Raw genomic sequence first — 16,422 nt, 5'->3', positions numbered from 1 at the left:
TGTGTAAATAACTATAAACCAAATATAATAAAAGACATTTCTGACATTGTAAGCCAGCCATATTTCATTAATGAATGGACTAAAAACCTGACTCGGGACCTGTTTTAGAACTGACCCTCCTTCCTAACATAATCTGACACAGCCAGCTGCTGGACCTCCACACTGTTTTAAAGAAAAACACATTTGAGAGCCTATCCAGAGTGAGACTCACTAGGGAGAGTCTGACATCCATCCAGCCTGTCAGCAAAGGAACATTAGACATGAAGCCTGGAGAGAAAGACCAAAACCCAGTTGGATCTTGGACGGCTGATAAGTTACCTTACACTCAGCAGTCATTACACCGCCAGAATTAAATGATAAGATTCCAATTACCTGCTAATTTAAAACAGCGGTCAAATATGAGGACTAAAGGATGATGTAGCCTGCCGCTAAGGATTCAGCTTGTAATAGCTTTCTGCAGGTGAAAAAGTAAATGGAGAAGATCTTGGGGGTATTAAATAGGATGGTGTATATGACCTGGATCTTAGAATATCTCTGTAAATGTGTTGAAGTTAAAATGCGTTTTGCACATTCTCAATGACAAAAACCAGCATTTTGTGTTACACTTTTCTTTACCATTTGAGCAGAATAATTGAGAGGCCCTTTCAGTGTTCTAACCCAAGCATTAAGGGGGTCTTGTCCTCTAATTAATCCGGCTTGTCCCTCTGCTATAAACACTGGATCAGTTTGCAGGAGTCCTGCATTATTCATCACGGCTGTGGGTGAAAGAGGAAGTCTGCGGTCTGGAGTCACCTTACTCCAGGCGAGGAGATGGAGAAGGATGGTAGGAACTAATGAAAGTGATAGAAGAGACGTTGAAGATGGGGGAAGGTGAGATGATGAGAGAGCGAGAGAGGTTGGGTGGGAGGAGGAGAGGGGATGATGAAAAGGGGAAAGAAATAAAGAGAGAGATTAAAAAGAGAGTGCCAGATCAAATAGTCGATGTGGTTCAAGGCGAGGGGAGCTGCTAAAAGAACACATCCGTCTGAGAAACCGCACCAGGGTCAGAGGCTTATAGACAGGAAGTCCAACCCAGCTGTCAGTTCTCTGCTTCTGCTGACAAACCAATTATAAAAACCACACTGGATTTTCTGGCTGCGTTTGCATCTTTTGACAGAACATCCGATGATATGATGACAACCACACATCTCCTTTTTTTTCCCCCCCTTGTTCTTTTATTGTTATTCCTTGGAATGAACCCCCATCCTGACCCCAAAATACATGTCTTCTCCATCTGTTTCTCATTAAATACACACCTTTCCCTCACAAATACAATGATCAAAAACACAGTAGTCATTTTCTGTCAGTTCATACGGAGACGCACAAGTGAAATCTACAGGACTTTCAGAGAGAATAAAAAGCTTTGGAATGGTTAAAGAACAATGCAATCACACAGTTGTGGCTGCTGTTAAACACTGCGGCTTAAATAAAAGAAGTGGATTTGAATATTGTGAAACAAACGTCATGAAATGTAATGGATTCATACATGCTTTAACAGATGTGTTTTACTCAGACTGTTGTTAAAATTTCTGGCAATAAAACTCACAAAATGTTCATTTACAGCACATTCACCTTGGTGGTTATGTAGTGGTTACTTACTGTACGTCTTTACTCTCGGCAAACATATAGTATATTATTCACAAAGTATTCACAGAACATAATATACATCTGTATGTACACAATCCTTCTACCCTCTAGAAAAAGTGTCCAGGCACTTCCTCCAGTGATCCTGAGTTAGATCACTGACTTCACTTCGGCTTCCTCATGACTTCATCCTCATCAGGAACGAGCTGCTCTATCAGTGAACCTGTGGGAGCCTTGCTGACTTCGGCTTACTGTTAAAGATTCCTCTCATATTTCCCCACCTGATCCAGAGCGTGAGCTGCAAAACTAGCAGCAGAGTTCACCTAGCTGCCTCTTCTTAGAGTGAGTGGGCTTCAAGGTATCTCTCCTTGTTTATTAGGGCAGGTCCTGGAGAGACGCCCTCTTTCAAAACCTGCACTTTGAGGAGTGTCAGGAGACGCAGTGGAGAATAACAGGTTTTAAAGGTTAATCATGGTGTGTAGGAATATTATTTTCTAGTCTTTGAAGTAAAAACAAGTGAATTTGTGTGTCAAGTTTCTTTTCAGATGAGGGTTTAAATCGGACTCAGATCATTATGGGTATCACATATGCAGACCTGCTGGATTTGGGATTTTTGGGGGTTTTATTTGTCAGTGATTTTTAAACAATAGGTTCTGAGGGCAACTGTTTCTCACCAAACCTCCTTTTTCAAATACTTTTCTGTTTTAAGAGACTAAAGAGGATCACAGGTGAGATCTTCACAGATATTCAGGGGTGAGCGGCGACTCAATGTAGCATGTTCTCCTCTACACAATGTTAATGCCCATTTTTTTTACACATACGTAAAAATCCCTAAAGGGTTCAGACAACTTGTTCACCTTGTGTTGACACGTTTACAGTTCAACTAAATGCCTCGGCACAATGAAAGATTAAACGAAATGACGGACTCAAACCTGTGATGTAGCACTGGTGTAGACACTTCACCACAGCACTGATGCAACACACACCTATGGCAGCTCAGTATATTTCTATATCGGCTCCTTCTTTTTCGTTCTCGCTTGGTAAACAATACAATCACTTCAGAGCGTGGGAAATACTGAATGTTTGCAGGCATATATCAAGAACAAAGTAATCAGAGGATTCAAATCAGTCAGTGGGATTGGCACTGTGACAGTAATGGGAAAGGAATCTCCAGTGGTGGCTCGGGGCCCCCGGAGCTGTGGTCCCTGGAATCGTCCACCTATAGCACACATGGTTATCCAGCACAGACGTTATGGCAAAACACAACACATTTCACGACTGTACAGTTTCTGCATCGATACTGTTCAGGACTGCGCTTCGTCTTAATCCTACAGGTGGCATCTTAAAATTCCCCTGTTGCTGTTTTTACACCACTAAAACCTTCTGGATGTATTCAGTGGTTTGAATAAATCTGTCCTAGCATCAAATATAAGGCAGTTTATGGTATGGTAGGTAAGTCATGCCACAACCACAGTATACTGCCGTTGTATGTAGCTCTTAAGAGTGAGGGGAATTCTTCCACCTTTTGATAATCCTGTTAAAAGTCTGGTCTTTCATCCAATAGCTTTCCTGTTGCCAACGTGACCCCTCCTCAGAATAGACAGGTCCACTTTGTAACCCGCAGTATTGTTTTGCTGCTACTGAAACCCTTAGCACAAAAGAGCTGAAGTCCAGAGGCAAAGAGGACCAACAAAAGCACAAAAAATATCCAAATAGATAAACATCACCGACATGGAGGAAATCACAGCTGTACATTAAAGGTTGCAGTTAAAACCAAGACCACGTTTTCTTTTTCCTCGCCTTCTTTTGCACTCCTTTCAATGCCGAGTCTGCAGGTCCAAACATTAAACTAGAGGGGTCATCGGGTGGCATCAAAATCGAATCTGCAGCGCGTGGGATACTGCCGCTCTGGTAAACATTTAGTTGCTATCTATCATCAAAGCAGTCCAAGTACTCCAGGACAAGGTCATAGCAGAATCGATACTGGTCCTGAAGAAAAGCACAAAAAATTCTTCAGTTAAGATGTGAAAACATGAGAATAATTACACAAACCACTTTAGAAAAAAAAAAAATGCTCTATTGACTTCATATTTTCTAACTCTCTTACCAGGGACTCCACCATGTTGGGTTTGCAGTTGCGTAGAGTTTTGACAGCGTAGAAGATGTCCACCATGTTCTGGTACTGGATCATCTCTAGCAGAATGTTGCAGGCACAGAAGGAGCCGCTGCGACCGCCGCCGTTACTGCACAGGAGTAGATACAGTCAACATAGATCGGTGCCTTTTTCTTTTTTTATGGCATTAGCAGCTAGTTTGTGTCTCATAAGAATGTGTAAGAATGATCTTGCTTCCATAAGTCACAGTTAAATTTTAGACTTTTACTGTCAAAATGACACAATCCTAATCCAATAACATTGCATGGACAGTGGAGTATGTACAGCAAAGTTCAATATAAACAAACATATCGCTGTCTCTAATGGGACTAAGCCTCCTAATGCGATTAAGAGGCTTCTGAGAGACAATAACATCATAGAAGCAGGACAGATTGTGTGTAATCTGATAACCTTCATTTCGTGCTCATGCTACCTCATGAAAAAACATCCATTTGATACAGTTCATACAACATGTACGCACAATACCCTAATACATAAATAACAAGAAAAGATACGCAGCAAGGTGGAAGAAAATTGAGAAATAACAGCACAAACGTGGTGTTTCCTTGAAAATATTTACCTGGTCGTCATAAATAAAAGGCAGCATCAATAAACAAGAGGAGGACAATCCATTCCCCGCCTCCTGACACTGAGGCAGGGAAGGTGGGCATGGCAGCCTCGGCAGCGTATACAAGCAATATTAAGGTAATCAATCGTCGTCAGTGCTTTGGCAGTCCCGGATTTACTGTAGTGAGAACCATCGCATTCTGAATTAAGCCATAATTGATTTGATCTCCATAATCTCTTTCCCTGGTTGTCGTGGGTAACACTGTGTGACAGCGCTGAGTGATGTGCTTTTGGATGGAGGCGGTGGGGAGAAACGTGTGATGGGTTGGCAATGAGCTGGACGCCACATTCATATTCATTAGCGGGTGGGCGCATGGGGGGGGCCTCAGGACAACACAGGAGCCCACCACACCACAAACTGCACCTTACCACTGTATGATTTTCTATGGCAACATTAGAAAGAATACTTATATCACACAAAACAAGAAACAAAAAGCTCTCCGTCATGAGACATCTTTTGTTTGCTATAACATCACGGTGTTACAGAGTGTTATCTACATCTTGTCATATTTCATATTCTATCTTGGCTTTCAGTAATAGTCTGGTTATTTTTGTGCTATTGTTATTTGTCTCGTTCTGTCGGGATGTCATTGTTTTAGGAAATGTCTGGTCATTTCACGTCCTCTCACTATATGTCTCCACCTCTGCTCTGTGTTCATGCAACGAGCAATAAAGGCTTCAAAAACAAACAAAGGAGTCTCCGTCATAATTCATCTGACGTGGTCATGCTTCAGCATGTTCGAACAGACATCTTTGTGATTCTCCTTTCTGTGAATAAGCATTTGGTTTTAATGTACTTTAAATGTCACTCTTCACCGGCGCTAATTCGCCCCCTTTCAGACAGAGACTGTGTTTATTTCTGCCTTGTCTCCTTCTCTTCATTTACAGAACATGATGCATTTTGTAAACACATTACTCACAGGCAGTGGACCACAGTGCGTCCTTCTCCACATTCCCTCTGCCACTTGTGCACTTGCGCCAGCAGGTTGAGGAAAGCCTTCTTGGAATCTGGAACATCACGATACGCCGACCAACGCAGGAACTGGAACTGACACACCACCAGCTGGCCCTCTTGGAGCTTAAGATGCAACAGAAATAAACACGTTGAATGTGTGTGTAACTGTACTGCCGTGTTACTTTTCCTGGTTGTTTCAGTATTTCTGCAAGTGCCAGTTAACACCCGGAGTTTGAGTGCTCCCCGAGCTGCGGGCTGGCACTCTCAGCTGTGCTCGCTCAGCACACTGACTCTGAGATCTACGGGTTTGCAGGTGTAAGCACAGCCCGAGCTGTGTGTGAAAAAGGTCCCTGTGTGTTCATAACCTTGTCCTGTAGAATCTCACCCAATACTTAAGGAGCAGCAGAGAACTGTAAGTCATGCAAATTGGGCTGGCAGAGACACCAACGATGCATGGAGGAATTGCTTGAGAGGAGGGGGGATTTTCACAATGTTCTTCTTTTTTTTTTTTTTTACAACTCTCTAACACACACATACACATGCTTACAGTGCACTTCTTCTGACTTTTACTCCCTTCCCTTGTATATCATTTTCACACACAGGAAGCATACACACTTAAGCACGGAGAGAGAGGCCCAGAGAGGGCGTGGTGTGTCTTATTTCTGTGTGATTTGATTTCTCCCATGCTGTGTCGAGGTGCCCTCTCCTTGACAGTGGTGTGCACCGAGTACAAAATAAGGTGACACAGGTAGAGAAGGGGAACCAGAAGGGCGATCGAAAAAAAAAAAAAGGAGGTGAGGATGCCAATCAAGAGAGGAAGTTCTGGGCACTTCATGTCGCGGTGGCAGCTGGGGAAATGCCTTGCATACAGATTCCTTTAATAATTGGTTGACAGTGAATCGGGAGCAGAGCATGCATGTGCTTATGCAAATTCCCAGGCTTCAACCAAATCTGCATACACACACACACACACACACACACACACACACACACACACACACACACACACACACACACACACACACACACACACACACACACACACACACACACACACACACACACACACACACACACCACACGATCAACACTGACTGAGGTGTTTAAGTGTGTGAAGTGAAAATAATTGTTTCATACATATGCACACAGCTGGAGAATAAAGTTTAATAAAGACTACAAGGACATCCCCTGTGCTCCAAAACAGAGCAATCAATTTCTAGGTTTAGCCTGTTTCATAATTCTCTAAATGTCAGATACTTTTTTATTGTATGACAATGTTTATTAACAAATCAAAAGCCACTCTGCTTTGCAGTCTGATAAGCCCCCTCTTTAATATGCCAACATGCACCTGTGAGAGGGAAGACGTCTATCTAGGCAATGACAAGAAGTAATTGAAAAGGGAGAGGCTGACCTTTATAGCGTGCATGTCAAAAGGCTTTTCTTTTAAGTAATCTACAGAAAAAATATTTTATATTCATGACTGCTATGGGAAAATCTTATGTTTACAGTCACTATGTTAAAACTAAATATCAGAACATTGCTTGTTTTAATATTTATTATTCAGATAGATCCATAGATACATTTTGACTGATCTGTCATCATCCTCAGAACAAAGAAATCTAAAGTTGATCATGTGGTTTTTTTTGGACAACAGTCTTTGACCAAACACTAAATAAGTGCTGCTGAGGATGCATGAGAAAGCTGTATGGAAGGCAAAGAGTTTACTTGTGCCAACTGATAAGAAATCGTGAATCCAGTGAAGCATTCCACCACACACACAAATTGACGTAAAGCAATTCAAATCACATCTGAAGTTTTCAGGTATTTCATTACAGCCAAGTCAGAATTAGTACTTTGAATTTGACGACTTGTGTCAGGCTTTTAGACGCACATTACAGCTGACAGCTCTAAATGTACTGTAGGTAAAATTTCACAGAGGACCACAGCTAATGCATTTCTAATGAGGTTCAAGCCGTCATTTGTGAAATACCACAGAGTGGCACAACATGTTCTGTGCAGGTGTTTCAATGAAAGTGTGGTGACTCACCCTTGTTACGTTCTTGACCCGGAACAGACGAGTGATGACATCCTCGTCTGCTGACATGGACAGAAACTCCACCTCCATGGGCCCGTACTGCTGCAAACCGGGTTCTGGCCAGTACTGAACACAAGGCTGCAGGTGGGGGGGCAATCAGAAACCGGGGGGATTCATCAGTGATTAAATTTGTCATTTAAACATTGTTTTTACTCATGCATTATTTTGGAGTTGAGGCCAAACCCTGGCATTTACTCTACAAATGTAGGGTTGTCTAAGAAAGGAGAATTTAAAGAATGAAACAAACAAACATAAAAACGGTAGGTTTCAGAGTGGAACATTGATGTTAATAAGGGGAGAGAGGCTGCCTGGGAGCGAGGGATGTAATGTTTCTTTGAGAGATTGTAACCAGAGGGAGACTGAGTACTCCAGCACCAGAAATGAACTCTACACCAGAGTTCATAACAACATCTTGCAATAAATGCCTAAAGTGGGGATTTATCCATTTTCAGCGAGACAGCCTCAAATGAACTGTATTGCACTGGTTGAAACAAGATGAAAAAGATTTAAAGGGGGGGTGGATAAAATATGGGACTGAGCAGGGGTACCTGCAATATCTTTTTCACTTTTAACCAAACTACACGGGGTGTTACAAAGCCAAACGCTGAAAACCATCTTTTCTAAATTAAATTAGTGCAGTGTGGATTTCAATTGTTGATTTAGTTCTTTGACAGTTAAGTTTCTTTTCGTTGCCACATCATCTTTATCTTTCTTTATTCACATCATCATAACCAACTTAGTAGACTACATGGTTGTTGTTTTTCCCTTGTCGAAGCGTCTTTGAGTTTCTAGAAAAGCGCTATATAAAACCAATTTATTATTTTTATTATTACATAACTGAACCTTGTGTGTCAATGGGGTCACTGCTACCAATAACACTCAATAACAAGTGTTTCCGTGAGCACTGTTAAAGAAACACTGAAAACATTTTTAAAGAGAGATTTTACAATAATTCAATGCAGACCTTGAACAATATTTATAATTAAGAGAAATAACCTGCTTTCACAAGTTGTAATAATTCAATTGTAAACATTTAAAATTTGACACTGTAAAATGTATACATTTTGCATTTATGCCTTAAGTAGAGTTTTACGTCTTTGGTCTGTCTCGCATGCTGTGTCCCTGTGTGGCGTACCACAGGGATCTGTTTTGGGACAAGTCATAATCTCTCTTTTCAATTTTTACTAGGTGGCTTTGATAGACAGCTACATATATATATATTTTTTTCTGCTTATGATCGTTTGTACCTGCCCAAAAGGCTTAAATTATTCAGCAGCTTTGTCATCTCTGCGCAGCTGTTTATCTGCCATTAAGGACTGGATGTCTGCCAATCTCCCAGAGCTTTACGCCAACCAAACTGAGAAATTAATTAATGGCTCAATACTTACCTTGTAAAGTTGTGCCAGCTTTTGGCACAATAACAGACTATGTTGTTGATTTTACTGAAAATATGGGACTTCTATTTGATCCGTCTTTTTCAAGAGACTTATATTACTACAGTAACCTTGTATGAGTCTGTCTCCAGACCTGAGAAATATCTCGACGGTTAATTATTATTATTTATTTTTGTATTATTTACACTTAATATTTTACTATTTTTAGTTGGGTTTGGATTGTTGTAATGTTCTGTTTATCTTTATATTGAAGGGACAGCTCAGTTTGTTCATCAGTAAGATATGATGACATTTCATTGTCTTTACTTTGAAAAGATTTTAGGATCTTTTGTTTACTTTTAAAGCCTCTGTCATTATAGCACCTTACTTTGTGGTAGAGCCCTTAAATCCTTATTTATTAGATCAGGCATCGCTGTTAGAGCTCCAACCAAATGGAACAGCTCAACAAAGCTGCTTAGAATGCTTTAACGACTTTGAATTCTCCTCTTAAAAATGAATGTATGACATTCATTTTAATTATTTGTTCTTTGTGCTCTGTTGTGTTTTTAATTAAATCTTGAACTTGAATCTCGTGTTGCTCATTATTGTAGCTATTATTGTAAGTGTCAAATAGAGCACAGGGAGTGTTGCAGCACAGAGAAGAACATATGCTGATGAGAAAAAGTGGGACGCCAACAAAAAGAACCCTGAGATGTGGCTGGAGGGTAATGCAAGTCTATTCCACAGAGACACCACTTGAAGAAGGGAAGGGAGGAAAATGGAACGGGTGTTATCTAGTCGTGCCTTGAGATCAATGTGGTCAGGGATCAAAGCCCGACAAAATGGCATGAAGGAACTAATCCTAAGCACAGAAAGATAGAGAAGCGAGGGCGGGGTATGTCAGGAAAAAGACTCAAGTAAAGTTCAGATAACCTCCAGACTGAAAATAAAAACTCTTACAGCAAACTGAGGCTGCTGTGAGTGAACTCAATACATTTGTAAAGTCTGTTTCACCTTACAGTTTCGACCAATCAATGGTAATAAAACAATATATAACACTTTGGCCTTACCCAGGCAGAGTTGGACTGGTTGAGCTGGTTGAGCATGACCACGGCTGTGCAGCCGTAGTCAAAGACCAACCTCCAGAAGTCCGCCGTCGTGCCGGGCAGAGGGTGAGGGGTCACAATGAAGGCAGCCTGCCGGTGGAAGCTGTCGGCGAGAGCAGCATTGATGTAATTGTTGCTTTCCCCTTCTGTTGTAACCAGGAAGGCCAGGGCGCGGTCAGGCGGCAGCACATCCATGCTGCGGTTCTTCTCTCGGTTTCTGGGCAACAGAGCGATGCTGCACTCTTCCACATCCAGGTGGGGGGTCACAGAGTTGAGGGTCTGTGAATGGAAATGTTTAAGAGGTGAGAAGAGAGCGAGAGGAGGCGGGAATAAAAAAAGAAAATCGAAGACAACGTTTAAAAGATGGAAAGCTTGAGAAGCAGTGAGACAGCACAGGAGTCAAAGATGTTAGAGAGGAGGAGGAAGAGGAGGATAGAAGTGAATCAGACAGAACGACGGAGGGCTGGGATGTGGAGGATGCCAACAATCTAATAAGTTTAATGGTAAGAGTCTTTCGAACTCTGAACATCTTGTTGACAAACTGATTTAAAAGCACCAATTAGGCCAGTTGTATTATAAAAGATAATAAAGTTGTTTTTTAAACTCAGAGAGCTGCATACAAATGTGTCTTTGATGAACTCTCTGTTTATTACCCTGTAATTACATTAGACTACATCAAAATATATTTGGATAAATAATACATAGCATCAATAATAGATCTGTGACTTGCTGATCCCAGTATTGGCGGTGTGCTGTTCGCTCTCTGCATGATGAGAGAGTAAAAGGCAAAGCCAGAGTTCAATTGGTGGGGGGGAGGCTTTCATCGACAAAGTCAGACGTACAAGTGTATAAGATCAAAGTGAGGGCTGAACATTTCTCTTTAAGAACAAGTTAGAGTTTGTAATCAGTGTGTAAAACACCTTCATTACAATTCCCTATTATTTTGCATTTCTAAGCAACAGCTGTTTGATTTTCCTTTGTGATGTGGAGTATAATGGTTAAACTGTTTAAATTGAAAGGGGGGGAGCATATGCCTTTCCCTGTTTTACTTTGAAATGCTAAACCTGAAATCGATGCGGCTGCTGGTTGAACAGCTCAGCGGAGGGAGGTGGATAGAGCAGGTGAAGCATGTGGGAACACAGCTGGCTCTCCTCTCTCCTAATCAACATCTAATAAACTGTTCTGAGAGTGCAGTCCTACAAAGCACCAGGCAGAGGATTTCAATGACAGTCACACAGAATCAAAAGCGAAAGGGAATCTAACAAAAATCCTGCACATATGCAAACAACACAAACTCTGTTTCTTTCAAAATGCCTGTGCCGGGAAGTACATCATTTCCACTACAGAGGAGATGCTATTTTTACGCCCCAAACAAGACTCTTTTAGGTCCAGTCCACAGCAGAATATATGCAAAACATCTATGCAAATATAATACATTTGAACATGCTCATGATGGAGTATTGATATGTTTCCCTTTGTATTCTCTTTCAATACAAACCATCCGTATTAAAAGAGCAACATCAATGAATAAGACGACTGTATTATTGTTATTAGAGGAAATCCAGTAGATCCTCTAGATCTAGTACTAGTAGTTCTACAAAACATGTTGTAGTAGCAGGATGCTTAGTTTGAGTCTGATGTTGTTGTAACTGTAAAGGTGCTTAAATGGTGCATTACAGTAAAAAGGTTCTTGGTGATATTTAATCATTTCCGTGCTGAATGCTAATGACAGTGTGTGGGCGATGTAAGTCAGAATGTGTGTTTGCATGTTCCTTGGTTTGAGGGCAGCACACTTTTTACCAAATTAAACTTTTCTGAGTAATTAAGCGAGGTCACCGTTTCTGACCTGAAACTCCTCCCGCAGCTGAGAGGAGTTACTCTGGGAATCCACTCGCAGCATCTCTTTGTAAGTGACTGCAAACTCGTTCACCAAGATGGCCGTCTCTCCGCACAGACAGGCCTCCAGAATGGCATCGTGGATGAAGATATACTGCTCCTGAAGGGACGATAGATAACACAATTAAGAGCTGTGTGTTTGCTCATGTGTACTCTAGTGGGTTACAGATAACATGAGAAAGTGTGTTTTAAAATAGACTTCACAAAGGAGGCGGGTCAAGAACATACACAGATTCAACCATTTTTTAAATAATCTTTCTTGATTTATATCAAACACAAAACGTAAGCTTTAATGTTGATGGTGTATCAAAGCAGATGTGGAAAAAAACACATCTCTAAGTAAACAAACACATGGGCTGTGCATTCAATGAGAGCCCCCCCGCCTATGAGTACAAATGTAATAACAGCTAAGTCAATGTTGGATTTACATAATAAGGGCTGAATATGAAAAAAACCCTGACATCTGAAGAACAGCACGTGCCTCCGCAGCACACTGAAAGACAATGTGAGTATTTTTTTCTCAAACTATTGCAATGACCTTCACATATGTCCCACAGGGGGAGTATGATAATACACCCCCCTCGCTCTTTGAATTTCAAAACAACGGGGGGGGGGGACAAATGTTTATGAAACCTGATTCTGTAGAATGCTTCCAGTGGAGAGAGGTTACTGTGTTTTGGTCAGGGATGTAACCTTCTAGATATGTGAGTGAAATCTGTGATATGTGACTCAGTTTGAATGTGAAGCAGTTCCCGGCTGTGCACTTGACCTGACCTCTGTCTGGATCATATTGATGCGTCGGGAGCAGAGGGTTTTCACACAGTTGTAGATATCCACCACGCCTTCACATTCGGCCATGTCCAGCATGACATCAAGCACGATGTAGCAGCCGGTGCGGCCCGCCCCCACACTGGCACACAAAGGACATCTTTCATTAGGACTCTCAAGGATTAAGACTGTGCACTCTCAAAGCATTCAATTATCAGACTTTTGACCTGTAAAAAAAGTTGTTATTTTTTAGGACACAGCCGTTCTGATCAGGAAGCACAAGGCATTACTAATACATGAGGACGGGGGGGGGTCTTTAGGAGGGCTAAAAGGTTCAATGTAAGGGTCAATGTGAGAACGATTGTTTAATTGAATACATTGGGTTTAAGCTGTTCCATAAGAGGTATTTTTAAAGTAATAAAAAGCTAGCAACACAATCTCAGAAGAAACACATGACAGTGAAACTATTACAAAGGATCAACTGAACATTTTCAATATTTGATTAAAAAGAAGAGAATGAGAGATGAGTTTGCATCAATATCCAATGAAGTCCAGTCTTCATTTAAAACATCTGAGTTTTCTCTTCTAAACATTAACTTTCAGGATTACAGGTGATTTAAAGAAAGAGAGAAAGAAAGAAAGTAAAAGAGAAAGAGAGAGAGCAAAAGAAAGAGAAAGAAAGAGAAAGAGAAAGAGTGAAAGCAAAAAAAGAAAGAGAAAGAAAGCGAGCAAGAAAGAGAAAGAAAGAAAGTAAAAGAGAAAGAGACAGAAAGAAAGCGAGCAAGAAAGAGACAGAAAGAAAGAAAGAGACAGAAAGAAAGCGAATGAGAGCGAGAAAGAGAATTAAAGCAAAAGAGAAAGAAAGAAAGAAAAATAAAGAGGTGTTGTGTAAAACATCAGTACAGAGATAAAACGCATGATGACAAACTTCACCTTTCCAATATTTTGAGGAGTAATTGGTGCTTTAAAAGAGCAAAGCTGACTGCTCTCCCTGTCGATGACAGGACTCTCCCTCTTTTAACATTTCAGCGTCTCTCAGTCTCCCAAGAGATTACTTTCTCAGAACTATTTCTTATTGAACTTTTGAAAAATGAACTGAGATAACCACTCAAAATTACAAAGAAGGTAACTGTTCGTTTGCTTTCCCAACACTGCAGGTGGCAGCTGTTGCTAGGTTACACATGACTACCTGCAGTGGACCACAACAGGGCCAGCGTCAGGAGGTGTAGAAGCTTTCACTCTTCGTATAAAGGCCAACAGTCCCGTGGCGTGATAGGGCACACCGTGCTCAGGCCACGATGTGAAGTGGAACTGACGCACCTCGTGCTTGGTTGAATATCCTCTCTGTCAGGGAAACACAGCACACATTAGCATTACATGTTTAACAGTACATTTAAATGGCATTCACCATAACCTCAGTAGCCTTAAGGGACACTTTTTCATCCAAAGACTTGCATCCATTCAGAGACATTTCCCCTCTATGATAGATGTGGCAGATCTTTCAGCTCAGTGTGGGGTCAACCAGGACATTATTTACGTGGGGTGCTAGCTCTTTCAGGACAGTAAGGCCTCTGGGCATCACATGCCAGCTCGCTGCAGTGACAGACACGCGGAGAGTAATAACTGAGGCTCTCTGAGCTCGGGGAGAGCTGGGAGGTTTTCTCTTCTCTACTGGGAGGCTGCTGCAGTCACAGCAGTTTCTTACTCTGTACAGAGATGACAAAGTGAAGTGACGCAAAGCAAAGATTTGTTGAAGAGAGGAATCCAAAAAAAGAATTTAAAAAAGAGCTATGAAAAACAAGCTGTCACCAGCTTCTAAATTTGTTCCGATTTGAATAAGCAGAAGCAGCGTGCCTCTGTGGAGAGCGAATGTGACAGTGTGATGATAACGCTGTGTTTGTGCCACTGTCAACTGCAGCGCTGCTCTGAGCCCCTCCAATGAGAGATCCCCCAGGAGATTGACAGGATGAAGGCCAACAGGGGCGCAAACACTGTTACAGCTATGTTGAAAAGACAGCAGGGGCACACACACAGCTCCTGGTGTTAATTCCTCTCAGTTGAACATGTGACCCTCGTACACATGAGCAGTATGTCAAGTGTCTCAGCTCTGTGATTTATGGACTTCTGCTCATTTTCATTTTACTATAACGAGTATGAAAAATGCTAAGAGTAAACAAAATGTAAACTCACCCTCTCCAAGGCGAAGGTGCGAACTGTGTATTCAGCCAGCGTTTCTGTCTTCAGCAACGTGATTTTGATGTCGCCGTACATCTCACTGTCATCAGGCCAGTATTTACAGCACTTCACCTGGAAAAAAAAACAACAACAGAGAAGCAACAGAGGTAAACCTCCAGCTGACAGGTCAGGAAAATGAAAATGCAAAATGGAAGGTCTTGTAGGATGAATAAATCTGTTTGAGAAATGCTTATGAAGGTTGAATCTCCATTACAACGCCCCCCCCCTTCCCCCTCCCAGCAATTCCAAAAAAACTTTTACTGTTTTGACCTTCTTTTTGAACACATAGTCGACTCGAATCTCCTTTTGAAAAAGGAAAACTAAACCAAGTCAAAATGGTTTCAATGCATTTTGAGACAATTGTTCATATTTCCCTCAATAACATTTCAACTCACTGATAGAAAATATAATCTAGTTGTTTTAGCTGCTAGTCTTGAAATCTAGGATCCGTCCCTCTAAAAGAGAATTTCTCTTCTTCCTCTTCTTTTTAAATCTGGATGTAAGCAAAGGGACCCGATAAATACCTTAAACCCAGGAAATGCACTGCAAGGCCAAGGTTCAACTGTTGAACAAGTGGCACTGGATGATCCATCATCTTTGTGACAGTGACAGAGAGTAGGGCTAAATTAGGTTTTTTTCTGATGTACTGTTGGATTATACCTTTAGTAAGGCCAGTTTTGGATTGTTTATAAAGTCCTATACATTTTAGAAATGTACACATTAAATCCCAGATGATGAATTTTACGGCAAATGAGGTAAATATTTACCTGTGTTAAATCTAATAATTTCTTATTATGTGATTAAAATAAAAATGTAAAGTTCCTCTTAAATTGGTTTAACTAGAACTGAGGAATATTGGTGGCATTTATTAAGTTGGAAATGTACAGAGGTTAGATTGAAAATTCTGTGGAAAGAACAAAAACAACCTGTTCCTCTGCATCTGAGAGGGCAAATAAAAGAAAGACACAATAATCACATAATGGAGGGAAACATAATGAACAGCAGGGCAGCAATCTTGTGCACCAACACCAGGCACAAAGGAGGCAATTTTTATTTATTTAATGGAGGTGTTATTTGGATTCAGCCGCACAGACCAGTCCTCGTTTGTTGACTGTTCCCAGAATTGTTAGGATGGAGAACTAAATTGGATGTAAGAGAACTGCTGCTAGAAAAATGGTGTCATTTTAACCATCCACTGTGGTAATATGTTTCTCTTGCAGAGACTGAAAAGGACGAGGTGCTTAGTGCAGAATTCATAGACTGCGGTTGTTTATGTGAGTTGGAAAATAACAGTGTGACAGTAAAGCCATTCAAACTGCGTAGTAATGCAGTGTATGGAGAAGTTAGCAGCCATAGATACCCGGAACAGGAGACATTTGATGTATCTCAAGTACTTTATGGCACATTTTATGGACTCCATTATCATTAAATGTCATGATGTACATTTATATAAAACACCAGAGCATGATGCTTTCAAAACATACAGATTAGGGATAATCAATGCAATGATCCAGTAAATTGCATGTGCTCAATGAGACTTTGTGTAGACTTTCCTGTGGCTTGTTATCCACTCCACACTAAGAAAACATGTG

General features: G+C 41.1%; 1 protein-coding gene across 7 annotated transcripts in view; it reads right to left on the bottom strand.

The window, feature by feature from the left end:
- Window positions 1-1,191: 1,191 nt before the first annotated feature.
- ptprub (protein tyrosine phosphatase receptor type Ub) overlaps window positions 1,192-16,422 on the bottom strand; it is a 154,144-nt gene continuing 138,913 nt past the window's right edge. For all 7 annotated transcript variants that reach the window (XM_061050887.1, XM_061050889.1, XM_061050891.1 and 4 more), the window contains 9 exons: window positions 14,786-14,902; window positions 13,785-13,939; window positions 12,602-12,737; window positions 11,778-11,927; window positions 9,896-10,210; window positions 7,405-7,530; window positions 5,323-5,480; window positions 3,731-3,866; window positions 1,192-3,612 (listed from right to left, as the gene is read on the bottom strand). In XM_061050887.1, coding sequence (XP_060906870.1) covers window positions 3,550-3,612; window positions 3,731-3,866; window positions 5,323-5,480; window positions 7,405-7,530; window positions 9,896-10,210; window positions 11,778-11,927; window positions 12,602-12,737; window positions 13,785-13,939; window positions 14,786-14,902 — 1,356 coding nt within the window. In that variant the 3' untranslated portion in view covers window positions 1,192-3,549. The remainder of the gene's footprint in view (window positions 3,613-3,730; window positions 3,867-5,322; window positions 5,481-7,404; window positions 7,531-9,895; window positions 10,211-11,777; window positions 11,928-12,601; window positions 12,738-13,784; window positions 13,940-14,785; window positions 14,903-16,422) is intronic.

This window comes from Labrus mixtus, chromosome 11, assembly GCF_963584025.1.
Source record: "Labrus mixtus chromosome 11, fLabMix1.1, whole genome shotgun sequence".
Lineage (NCBI taxonomy): Eukaryota > Metazoa > Chordata > Actinopteri > Labriformes > Labridae > Labrus > Labrus mixtus.
Note: the sequence above shows the minus strand (reverse complement) of the source record. Positions and strands in the feature narration are given on the sequence as shown.